The sequence below is a fragment of the Coturnix japonica genome, chromosome 3 (assembly GCF_054131305.1).
Source record: "Coturnix japonica strain WE chromosome 3, WE-NBRP24, whole genome shotgun sequence".
Taxonomy (NCBI): Eukaryota; Metazoa; Chordata; class Aves; order Galliformes; family Phasianidae; genus Coturnix; species Coturnix japonica.
Genome location: NC_140665.1, coordinates 79,317,328 through 79,329,836, shown reverse-complemented (window position 1 = coordinate 79,329,836; position 12,509 = coordinate 79,317,328). Strand labels below are relative to the sequence as shown.

Here is a 12,509-nt window from a genome sequence, read left to right as displayed (position 1 = left end):
CGGGACGTGCCGTGTGCCGGGCACACGCACACTCACACGCACGGAGCTGGCACACGCACACGCGCGCACACGCGGCGGCGGAGCCGCGCTCGCTCCCGCCGTACTCCCAGCGCGGCCGGCGCTCGCTCCGCTCCCCGCCATCGGCAGCCAAGAACCCCCCCGCCACCGACCGGCCGCTGGTGCCCGCGGGGGGAGGAGGAGGGAGGCAAGAGGAATAAACCCATGAGTAATAACAGCAACAGCAAAACCCACCACCACATCTGCACTCGCGTCTCAGTCCTCCTCTCAGACCGTCGCCTGCCTGGCATCGCCTCTCATCGGGCTGCTGTGCTGAGACTTTGTTTCAAGTAAAAAAAAAAAAAAAAAGAAAAAAAAAAACCAAAAAAACAGCCCTCCGCTTGCACACAGCCACTTCCATTTTTTCCCCCCTTGCAGTCTCGATGGTTTGAGGTTGTGGTTTTTTTTGTTGGCTTTTTTTTCTTCCTTTTTTTTCTCCCCCCCTTCACCCCCCCTTGCCTTCATGTGGTTGGATTTGGCGGATCCGGAGCTGGAGCTGCTGTTTTTCCGCTGTGGGTGTGCGCGAGTGCGCGAGGTGTGCGGGGGTTTTCTCGCCGCGTTTTTTTTCTCTCCTGCTTTTTTTTTTTTTTTTTTTTTTTTTTTCTTTCCTCCTTTTTTTTTTTCCGTGTTGGTTTTGAACCGGAGCCGGGGAAAATGGGAAACGGTGCTTCCGACAGAAGGGGAATCTCTCCATCACTGGTATCGGGACGTGTGCCTGTGGTGCTAGAGGTTTAGAGAAATAGCCTGCCAGCTTTCGGAGTGGAAGGTAAGGGTGCCCGGGGCATTTCTTTCTCCCATTCCCGGGGATTACGAGCGGAGAGCTTTTAGTTTGGGATTCCGGGGAGGAGGCGGCGGAGGAGGGGGACAGGCTGTTGCTGAAGGATAGAGAGAGGCAGCGCATCTAGCATGAGCCCGGCGTTCGGCTCAGCGCTGCAGCTGAAAAGTTAGCGAAGTCCGTTTGGCGACAGCTTTGCTTCCCCGAGAGCCATTTCCAGGGAGACCGAGAGAACCTGAGGTTTGTGCGCGAAGGGGGTAATTTGATGGGGGGGATGGGGGGGCTCGGGGGGGGGGAGATGTTAGGTTAATAGGAAGTTAAAATAAGAGGAGTCAGTGGGTCTTCTGCTGAGGAAAAAAGGAAAAATAAGTGGAGTGATGGCGCCGTCTATGTTCGGCTGAACTACAGTGTCACACAGAAAACCAGTTCGGGGAATATCCATCCAAACTCAGCGCCCATTCGCTTTTCAGCAGAGGGTTCCCCCTTTGCCGGCCGGGCAGCCCTGAGCTCCGCGGACTCCCTCGAGCTTCACCCTCCATGGGGAAGGGAGACCTTTCAAATCGGGTTGCTTAATCCTGGCAGCGAGCAGCTTGGCTCTCGCATTCAGCACTACTGCGATCTGGATGCGATGCTGCCGGCACACTCGGCTCGGGTGTGTGTGTAACGCGCCGGGGGGGAGGGGGAGTGAGGATTCAGGCGATGCTGTTTCAGGGGCTCTGCACGAAGAAACGCACAACTGAAATGAGGGCTATTCGATTATGATTCTTCATAGAAAACAGCCGAGCACTGCAAACGTCTCTATTTTTTCTAATACAGATATCACAAAGTCGGAGGCTTTTTCCTTTTCATATTAAAAAGCAAGTAAGCCTCCTTTTTGCTTTCGAGATTATAAAATTAATCCTTTTTCATGGGTGGAACTCCTAATTTAGACACTTATTGTCACATCAGCCTTCAACGCCTACACCATCCTGAATAACACTGCGCAGAACTGCATTGCCTGCAAAGTGCTTCAGCAAAGGGGAAATTGTTTCCAGAATTCCCTGTAAGTTTCTATTTTTTAAACCTCAAAAGCTGCACCAACCTTGTTTGGAGGAGGAGGACAGTGTTATTCACTGAGATGGATGCTCAGAAAGAGAAAATCTGACCCTGTGGATAGAGCTGGCAGCAGCTTTTCTGCTTTTTTCTTTTTTTTTTCTTTTTTCTTTTTTTTTTTCCTTTTTTCTTTTTTTTTTTTTTAAACCACAGCTATAAAGAGGGTCAGAGTTGGTGCTGCTTTGCCCACTTCAAGATTCCGAGTTTGAATTGCAATCTAGGAGATAGGAAAATCTCTTCAAGGGAGCTTAATCTGGTGATTTGCTGCGTGTTACGCAATGGGAGGCAGAAGATGCCTTGCTGTGTGGCGAGGAGATGAAATGCGAGGCAAAGGCACACAGCACAACTCCGTGACCGTGTCTGTCTGTCTGTCTGCCTCTGCTCGCAGAGCAGAAGGAGCTGCAGCCTTGAGTTGGGGGATCGGCACCACTTCTGATGCTCACCTTTGAAAGCAGGTGAAAAGCTCATCGTTTGTAAGGGATAAGCAACTTCTCAAAGGTTAATGCTGAAACGTTCAGTCTGATTTTTTGGGGCTAACACTACTCAGGTAAATATAACTAAGGTTCACTTTATTAGTCTAGGCCACTGTTAGGAAAACAGCGGAGGCTGTAGTGCTTGACAGATGGAGTAAGACAGCTTTATTTGGTAATGATAGCAGGGAAAATGTAATATGCCTTTCATTACCAAAGCGCACGTCTGCAAAACACAGGGGCTCATCAGAGGGTATGAGACACTCGAGATATTCATAATGAGAGGGCATTGAGACACCCAGCGCAGGGCTATGGGTGCAGAGGTCCTGTGTAGCACTGTGTAGAGCTAATGTGTGCAGACACCAATATAGTGGTGTGTTTTGTATATCCTAAAAGGCTGTTAACACATTCAAAATGCTATCTGGAAATGCTGGCACAGTGTGGTGTCAGACCACCACCACTTTCATCTGTCTATCTTTACTGCTTCCTCTGGTAGTCTCAACATTTTATTAATACATTAATCTCAATATTTCCTGCCTGGGAGTTCTTTTTATAGAGACCTCTGCGTACCAGGTGGCCACTGCGAATTCATGCAGGCATATGGGAGATAATGTTCCATCTGTAACAAATACTAATTTGTGCGTTTTTAAATTATGGCTGTAATTCTTCACAGTTACTTACCAGACTTAATAGAAAAATAATATATAACAACAGATGCTGTTGGCTTTCTTGATCTGCTCTGGTGAAATTCCGCATGTGCAGTCGTATGTACACATACATGAACACAGCAAGAACACTTATTTACTTTTGGAAGAAATAAATAAACAAATTGTCCCGTTCTCAGCCAGTTGGGTAAGGTGCTGGGATTTTACCCAATTTAGGCAGTTCTGGTCCACGCCATTATGGCTCCAGCATAGAAAGGAGAGGACATTCCTATTAATAATCTAATAGATGCTTTCTTTTTTTTTTTTCTTTTCTTTTTTCTTTTCCTTTTTTTTTTTTTTTAATTTGGCTGTAGAAGATTGGGCTGTTGCGATGCCACGTGATGGCGCTGTTCACACAGCAGCAACGCGATTCCTCGCGTTATAAAATAAAAATTACCTGCCCTTCTTTCTGAAGGGCTCTATCGGCAAGCCCGACAACAGCTGGCTCCAGTATTGGAAGGAGTTTGGTTTTCAATGCGGGAAGAATTCTACTTGCATTTTTATTTCATTTCATCTCCTGCAGGCCAAATGACATAGGATGAAGGCTGTTCGTAATTTGCTGATTTATATATTTTCCACCTATCTACTGGTTATGTTTGGATTTAATGCTGCCCAAGACTTCTGGTGTTCCACGCTGGTGAAGGGGGTCATTTATGGATCGTATTCTGTAAGTGAAATGTTTCCTAAAAACTTCACAAACTGCACTTGGACGCTGGAAAATCCAGACCCAACCAAATATAGTATTTACCTGAAATTTTCCAAAAAGGACTTCAGCTGCTCCAACTTTTCCCTCTTGGCTTATCAGTTTGATCATTTTTCCCATGAAAAAATAAAGGATCTTTTAAAAAATAACCACTCCATAATGCAGCTCTGCGATTCCAAGAATGCTTTTGTATTTCTGCAGTATGATAAGAATTTTATTCAAATACGCCGCGTCTATCCCATCGATTTCCTAGGATTACACAAAAAGGAAGAAGACCAAAAATCCTTCTTTGAGTTCTTGGTGTTGAACAAGGTGAGCCCCAGCCAGTTTGGGTGCCATGTGTTATGCACTTGGTTGGAGAGCTGCTTGAAATCCGAGAATGGGAGAACTGAATCCTGTGGGATCATGTATACAAAATGCACCTGCCCTCAGCATTTGGGAGAATGGGGAATAGACGACCAGTCCCTGGTGTTGCTCAATAACGTGGTGTTGCCCCTCAACGAGCAGACGGAGGGCTGCCTGACCCAGGAATTGCAAACCACCCAGGTCTGCAACCTCACCAGAGAAGCCAAGCGGCCTCCCAAGGAAGGTAGGTGCTACCATGGGGGGGTGGGGGGGAGGGGGGAAGCAGGAGGTGTCCCATGTCCTGCTGCGGGCTTCTCTCTTTCGTGCTCACGTTCCTTTGACTTGCTCTCCACTCCAAGGGCTGGAGATGATGTGCACTTCCTTAGGGCAGGGAGAACTACGTTGTCATTTCAAAGCTGGCCAAGCCTTCAGCACATAGGTCTGCTGAGCACTGCTGGAAGTCCACAAACATAGGTATGCTCAGTTGCCAGCTCTCTCTCACAGCAATGCCCACAGGTGGTGAGCCAGCAACCACTCACCACCTCACTTCCGTACACTTCACTGCAACATCTTGCTGCAACCCCTCAATTTTGGAAGGGAAACATTTCCAAAGGCATGCAGGCAAGCTTTGTAAAATACCCAGTGATTCACCATGCTAAATATGCCGGGTCCCTGCAGAGCCAGACTTCAGCAACCAAAAATTAAACCAAAAGCAAACGTGTTTCTCCAGAACAAGCCCTCTGTGATGCACTGAGGTGCAGCACAAGGCTTGTTGATCTTCTCAGAGTCCTGCAAAGGGGCTGCAGGCTGCTGCAGTGCCCCTTTCCCAGGAGGCCTCAGCTGCAGGAGATGGAGGTTTTGCATCTCAGAGGGGGTGGGTGGATGTGTCAGACCTGACAGCTGCTTCGTGTCCCCCTTGGAAAAGGTGGAATGGTGGCAAGGCAGGGATCCAGCAGTGAGAATGGCAGCTCCTCGCTCCCACCTCTTCCCCCCAACCCCCCACCTTTCTGTGGCCTCCTGATGTTTGAGGAAGTGTGAGGGAGATTTGGGAAAGAACATTGCAGGGAGACCAGAATGTAGGTTGAACCCAGAAAGGGGGGTCTGTGCGCAGCCTTTGTATGTGCGGTCCTTCAGAGCAGCCATATAGGGACAGAGCATCCAGGGGATCTCTGCCCCTGCGGCAAGGAATAAATCACCCAGCCCAGGGTGCTGCATTTTAATGCAGGAAGTGTTCCCACTCTCCTTGTTTTCTGCACAGCCACAAAGCTCCCAGTCTGTGGCGAGGCAGCGCCAAGCTCCCAGCCCCCCTCATAGAAGTGGCTTTGTGGAGGAATGTAACATTGACACGTTGTTAGGAGAGGATTTTCTTTAAGGGCAGCCAAGCCCCAGTGCTGTGGGAGAAGAAAAGCTGAATTTGCTCCAGCTGCCGTCGTGCCAGCGGGGCTGAGAGGGACGGGAGACATTTCTGGTGCCCCGCAGGTCTCTGTGAGCACCTCACAGCTCGGAGCGATCCGAAACAACGGGGAATCTCCACTCCCGTCACCTCCCGTAGAGGCGGCGGGAACGGCATTTAGCGTCGCTTAGCGCTAATTAGTGCTAATTAGCCCCCGGGAAGCCGCGGAGCCCAGGGCGAGCAGCTCCCGCGGGGCACGGCGCGACCCAGGGATGCGGAGCTGCCATCGGGTCCCTGGGGAAGGGGACAGGGAGTGACAGCGCTGCCGGGTGCTCGGGCCCGTCAGACCTCCCGCAAAAATAGGCTGAGTTCCAAAGCCTCCTATGTAAAACATCCATTTGCCGTCCTTAGCAGAGAGGACGGAGAACGCTTTAGGGCAAATGCTCTGTTTTTCCTTGAATTCTCAAACATGTTGGCAACGCGTTTTCTTTCCAGTCTCTGTCACGTTTCAATTTTTGCCCCTACTTGAGTCTTTCCCTGGATATTTCCTGGGTAAACAGCATTGTTACAGAGGGCAGCAATTTTATGCTTCACTTGTTTAGCCCGGTATTTCAGTGTTTTGTGCATGAGTGTGGCTGAGTATTTTAACAATAATACAATTATTTCAGTGTTTTATTTACTTATTTTAATACATCTGAAATTGTTCATTCGGCTGTTACCGAAAGTAGTGATCAGTTAGCAAATTGAGCCTCACAGTGTTACTTGATAGCAGTGTACTTTTTGTCATCCACTTCAGTGTTTGAAGCATTTTTTGCCTTTTCAGAACGTTAAAAACTCCTCAAGAAAGGTGAATTGGTTCATTCCCTGCAGATTGCCTCATATTTTTCAAGCAGATCTGTTTGCGCAAAGCTGGCTTGTAGTTCAGTTGGAGGCTGTACTGAGGGATCAAAATGCAGAATACTCCTACCACAGACATTATGCAATTCATCACTTGTGTCAGCAAACATCAGGCAAGAAATGGGAAATTTGCTTCTACAGGTAATCTGGTTCAAGTTAGATCAGCATAAGTAGTAAAACCCAGGTGACCAATAGCAGGGAAGTGCTTCTTGTTGCTGAAATTCATAGTGGTGACAGAAAGTGCAGCTTTATTAGGGTAGGTTTTAAAAACAGCAGTGGTTGTTTGTCACTGTGAGAGAGCTCCGGAGTTAGTGAGATGATTGCATTTTAAGAGTTTGTGAATTACTTTGAGGTTTGGTACTGACATTGCCTAGCAGTGGCTTCTGGAAGGGAATTGCAAAGACCTGACAGCTTTCTACAAGATTATGCATACCCTCCCATCCTTCAGATTTGCTTTCATCAAGCTTGACTATTTGAAACGCAAAATCTTTTCCAAAAACTATTTCCAGCCCCTTTCAACAGCCATGATGTAAATAGAGAACATTTAGATTAAAGCTTACTGCTCCTTTTTTGAACCTCTGAAGAATTTTACAATTTTGAATATGATAAATGGCTTAGGAATATGGATGAAAGACAGTATTTTTCCTTTTCAAATATGTGTAGCATTTTACAAAAGATGTGACAAGTACACAATGGGTGATTGTGTTTCTGAAAGTGCTGAAGAGTGTTCAACAATTAAAGGAATTAGGTCAAAAAAAGAGGCTGTAGCTATTTTTTTTATATGTATATATATATATTTAATGGTTTGGAAAGATGGAGTTTAATCAGCATGTCTTCCATAGGCAGATCATCTTTGGTGTCACTGATTAAAGCAATATTGAAAACCACCACATTTTCCCTAAGACCTAGTTTCATTATAACTTGATGCTTTTCTGTAGCCTTACATCTTAGGTGCTTAACATGGATCAAAGCACTGGCAAATAGATCTCAGTGAACACTCTGGCAGGGACCAGAATCTAAGGGCTTGGGGGAATTTGCCCTCTTGATCTTCAGTGCTGTGACTAAAGTATCTCATGAAGTTTCTGTCAATGTGAAGGGGCTCTGTTCCAGCTCCTGTGGACCTGTAAGCCTTTGCATGAAGTTAATCCATGTATGGTTGGGTTTCTTTATTTTAATGGCTGACTTAGAGAGAAGCTTTGTTTTGGAGTTTTCAGTTGTGATACTAAGTAGTTTGTCATTCATCTTTTTACATAGTTTTTAGTTACATAGTAGTTTTACATTCATCTGGAAGAAGGAAGGATGGAAGAGGGATGGGTGAGATAGTCACATTAAGTCATATTATGGAATGTAGCACTGGTTTACTTTGCTACAAGTCATAATGCTGCATGTCAGTATCTCAGCATGCAGCAGCTGTTGGAGTTTGTTTGTTTGTCTGTTTTCTGATTTGAGACCTGAAAACAACAGAGATCTCTCAAAATATTTACTACCAGTGTCCCTTTAAATCTATAATTTAGGATACAGTGTTGTATAACAGCAAGCTGTAGATAGTTTTGTGATATTTTCATGGCATATATGCATTTATTTTCATGCTGTTCCATGAATGTTCACCTCTTGTTGTACACACTGAAGATAAATTTCTAATTTTCACCACCTAGTCCCTAGAGGTGAGTAGCTGGCTGGGTAGGTTGGACGCCTCATCTCAAAAAAAATCATACAACACATTATAGTATGGTTCTATTAGAGAGTTTACACTGTTAAATCAGTGCAGAGTTTGTTTAGGAAGATAAAAAAATTCAAAATAGAGTCTAACATCCTTCCATGGCTATAGTTATACTTAAAAATAAGTATTTGACAAATATTTTACATTAAAGCAATATTTATAAAATCCAAAATAAATAAATCTGTTTTACAAAGTAGTGTAAAATACTTGACAGATTTGTTACAATTTGTATATACTTCTTCATGCAACAGGTCTTTTATATAAACCCACAGAGTTCAAGGGGACAAAGGAGGATGAACTCTAATGTGAGGACAGGCTTTTTTGCAGTCCTGGTTCCCTGTTGAAAAAAAAAAAACAGAAATGTTTCAAAATCTCCTGTGTATTCCAGTAGGCTTCATATAATGCCCTTTTGGACTTAATGTGCTAAAAGAAAAAGATCACCCTAAACATTTATAATCTTAGTACAGATTTGGTTACTCTGGACTACTCACAAGAGGATACTTTATCAAAGCCATGACAGTTTGATTTCAGATCTTTCTTTTTTTCAAGTGATGCACTGTAGAAAAAGCATTAATGATCAAAATCTCTTTTAAACAATAAGCCCTCCCTCTGTCTTCAAGGATTATATGTTATTATCATTAATGATTGCATTTCAGTTGGCAGTGTATTGATCTGTTTTACTTCAGTAAACCATGAAGGTTCTTGCTTAGACCATTGTGAGACAGGTTAGTTTTGCCCTACTGATGATGTGTCATTGCGCTAGTAATTTGATGTGCAATTTAGAACTTTGTGTGTAAGACTCATCAGCACTTCATTTACAACTTCATATATGTAGTGAGTGAATTTCGTAGGTTTTGGATCAACACTTAACTCATATATTCAAAAAGAAAAGTGCCTAGTCAGTGCCCATTGCAGTAGGAAAAGACCATTTAAGTAGCTTTGTTTCCAGTTATTTAAATGTTTTGTTAGTAAATACACTTCATTATGTATATCTGAGCTGTAATTTCACTGGTATTACAGGTTGTATCGGTGTTTTGTTCAGGACTTCTAGTACCAAGGGGGTTGGCATATTACTTGTTTTGGGAGGGAATATCAGCCAACTGCGAGAGTGTGCTCTGCCTTCAGTGAGATCACAGGTGTGCTATATAGATATGAACATGGGCTTGTAGCTTGCATAAAACATTGGTGACTTCATTGAAATAGCATGTTAAAAGCTGCTTTGTAACTTGGGCTGTTATTTCTGTTCAACAAACCACCATTTTTGCTTGAATTGATCATTGCTGCATGCAAACATAATGGAGACCTGCTCTCAGCTGGAGACAAAATGCTGTTAAATGTCTCCACTCTAAAGACCACAGGATCTAAATAGAAAACAGTGATAAAGAATGGAGAAGATTCATAACAAAATTAAGTGTCGAGACTGAAGTTACAGAATACATGAATTAGGAACATAATTCCAGAATTAGAAGCAGCTATTCCTGCTGATTCCTGTGAACTCAGTAGCACTGAGTCATGGATCATCAGGTATTTCAGACCAATTAGGTATTATTTTTTTTTCCTTTGCCATACTGGCAAGCTATGCCTTTTGTCCTCAGACACTTTCATCACACTTTAGGTGGCCAGAGTACACAGTGTCTTTGCAGCATTTTAGACCTTGTACTTGCATGTCCTTTAGACTAATGTGTAAGTGTTCACCTGTAGAACAGCCATTAACAGATGTTAATGGTGATTCTGTTTACATAGCAGAATTTCAGTTATTAGGTCTTGGTGACATTACATGGAGTTATATTATGACATAATAGAGGTACTGCATTTCTTATTCCATAGTTTCCTATGCTTGCATGTGCTATAAATTTAGGTTATATAGTGACTATGTAGCCTAGTATGTGTTCTTTTTAAATAAATTTATCTTCTTCTGTTCAGATCTATCCATATTGCTGTTTTGTTTAGTTTTCTTCTTGCAGAAGCATAAAAAAACCCCTGCTTTGTGTGTTGGTATACACAGAGGAATTTTCAGAGGAGAATTTCTTTTTCTCTTCTTAGGGAATTAATTTTATGAAGTTTATTCAGTTGTGTTTTATCAAAGGATTCTAACTCAAAGTTGCAGTCTTCAAATTGAAGTTTAGCTGTTCATTTATAAATATGCAGTAATTGTAATAAAACAAAGGTCATTGCAGAATTCCATTGAGCATTATTTGCATTCACTGTTAACAAGAAATATAAAATACTCCTTAGGATAAAGAAAGTTGTACATGATATAAAGTACAAATTTACAAATTATGCACCATTGATTTATGAATATTTCAGGGTTTGAGGCCTTTTTCATGCTTGTTAAATCTCAAGAGGAAGAAAGTAAAAATTTTCCAGAGGTGTTCTCAGTTTGGTTAATATTGAAGAGAAGTTGCAAATAAAGTTTATGTAAAATTACCAATGATTTTTTTTTTTTTTTTCTTCTGATGGACTAACCAAGATCAGAATTAACAAAATCAATCTATAATGACAGTGTATGAAACTAGTGTTGATACTTCACTCTGCAATGGCCAAATTACTGTCCTTACTCAAGACAAATTCTCAATGCTATAAACACATTTAAATCTAAGTAGAGATTAGATAAGAGCCCACTGAATACACGTGAAAAAGTGATACCATATATTTAGTCTATCAGTTGAAAATCATTTCATTATTTGTATTAATTTTTTCATTTTAGACATAGATTTTTTCGCTTTACTTTAGAAGCCATTCTTAACAGTTGGTAGAGTGAAACGATACTCTGAAAATGTGCTATATTGTAGTTGCTTGCTGCTTTTCTCTTTTAGCTGATAGTCTCTTCAGGCATTTTCCTCCAGTTTCCTGTTTTCATTCTTTATTATCTGAAGGTGAAGCAAGACATGATATAGTCAGATTAGCAGTTCTTTGTGTGCAACTGAAATTTAGAAGAAAGTGATTTTCAGTTACTCAGTTCAAATTTCATTTGTATCATCCCAAAATCACAAGAACACAATACAACAAAAAACATGAACTTTGAGTGCCACCTATGTTTTAGTAGTTCAATAGAAAATTGGTAACAATGGAGAAATAATGAGTCATAGCTTGTTTGTCATTTTTTCACCAGTTCACTCTCAGTTGATGTAAAACAGTCTGGGAGTTGGCTTTGGTTCCTACTGTTTTTCAGGTACTTATTACTCAGTTATCAGTTGTACAAAGACATCATTTGTTTATATAATGATTTATAACTTTCAGCAATAGCTGGTAGTTGTGTGCTATTAAACATCCTTCACTGAAGACTGATGTGGGGCACAAAGGATCAAGAAAGCAATTCTCCAGCTCTTAGCTGTGGAAAATGATGAACCAGATTTCCAACCTTGCCTCTTCTAGCTACAGCTTGAAAAACCTTTTGTTAAAAGGGAATTTTTTCATCCTTGCCTTCAACTGTGGTATATTACTACAAATTGCTAGTGTCAATCTTAGCCACATTACTGCTGAAATGTCTCTGTGTTCACTTCTTTCTCTTTGTTGAACTGTTTCAGCACAGCAGCCAAACAAAAAACTATTCACCATTGTGTATGTGTGTGTAAGGGGGGGGGGGGGGGGAGACAGGGGAGGGGGTTAATTTGATAATTTGTTTTTATATTTGTTTGATATTTTTATTTATTTATGTATTTATTTTGGTTGAATAATCTCAATGTTGGGTGAGTGTGCTACTATTGTGGGTCTTCCATCAGTATGAAGGAGAACCAGAAGCAGCTGGAAAGGAGCAGCTGTACTGATGTAGTCAAGTTTAGACTGGCTTAGACCAAATAAGATTTTATCGAAAAGCAGTCAAAACGTGTAACTCTTGTCCAATGTTTTGCATGTGTTAGCAGCCGGTTACATCATACTGTATTTCTAGGCAGATATACCAGGTTCAGTTACTGCTTTGAGTGGATACTTAAAAATAGTGTGGACTGTATGCGTTACCCAAGAATTCCTACTGACCACTGAAGAGTTGTGCAAATCACTGTGCAAGTCTGCGCAGAGTGTCCAGTGACCAGTCTACAAAGTCGTTGGAACTCGTTCCTGTAGTGTGACTGGAGAGCACTTAAATTTCTGATTAGATCAGGGAATTTAATGAATATAACTTATTGGTGGGAAACAATAGTGTTGCATATCTTTCATGTAAAAAGATTTTTTTTTCTCGAAAATCTTTAAGATTTCATGTAGAATCTTTCTTTGAATCATGAATCATTCCTTTTTTTTCTTGCACATTTTTTCTTTCCTTTGCTTATCTAACCATTAATATATTCTTTTCAGTCTCTTCTCTTGCGTATACATAGAAAAGGTGGATTATCTGCAAAGCTGGGCACTGCAGCTTGA

The 12,509-nt window shown here is 42.2% G+C and overlaps 1 protein-coding gene and 1 long non-coding RNA gene across 23 annotated transcripts in view; one reads left to right on the top strand and one right to left on the bottom strand.

Annotated features, from left to right (window-relative positions):
* Positions 1-358, bottom strand: part of LOC146761515 (uncharacterized) — a 34,998-nt gene extending 34,640 nt beyond the window's left edge. Inside the window, exon 1 of the long non-coding RNA XR_014944220.1 lies at positions 253-358. This is a non-coding gene — a long non-coding RNA (uncharacterized LOC146761515). The remainder of the gene's footprint in view (positions 1-252) is intronic.
* A 275-nt stretch (positions 359-633) lies between these two features.
* The window catches only part of ADGRB3 (adhesion G protein-coupled receptor B3), a 426,584-nt gene continuing 414,708 nt past the window's right edge, over positions 634-12,509 (top strand). For 11 of the 22 annotated variants that reach the window (XR_014944219.1, XM_085542010.1, XM_085542007.1 and 8 more), the window contains exons 1-2: positions 634-823; positions 3,622-4,390. Coding sequence is in view for 12 of the 22 variants with exons in the window: in XM_085541996.1 (XP_085398122.1) it covers positions 3,637-4,390 (754 nt within the window). In the remaining 10 variants the exon portion in view is untranslated. The other 11 variants (XM_085542008.1, XM_085541997.1, XM_085542002.1 and 8 more) reach the window with 6 other exon arrangements.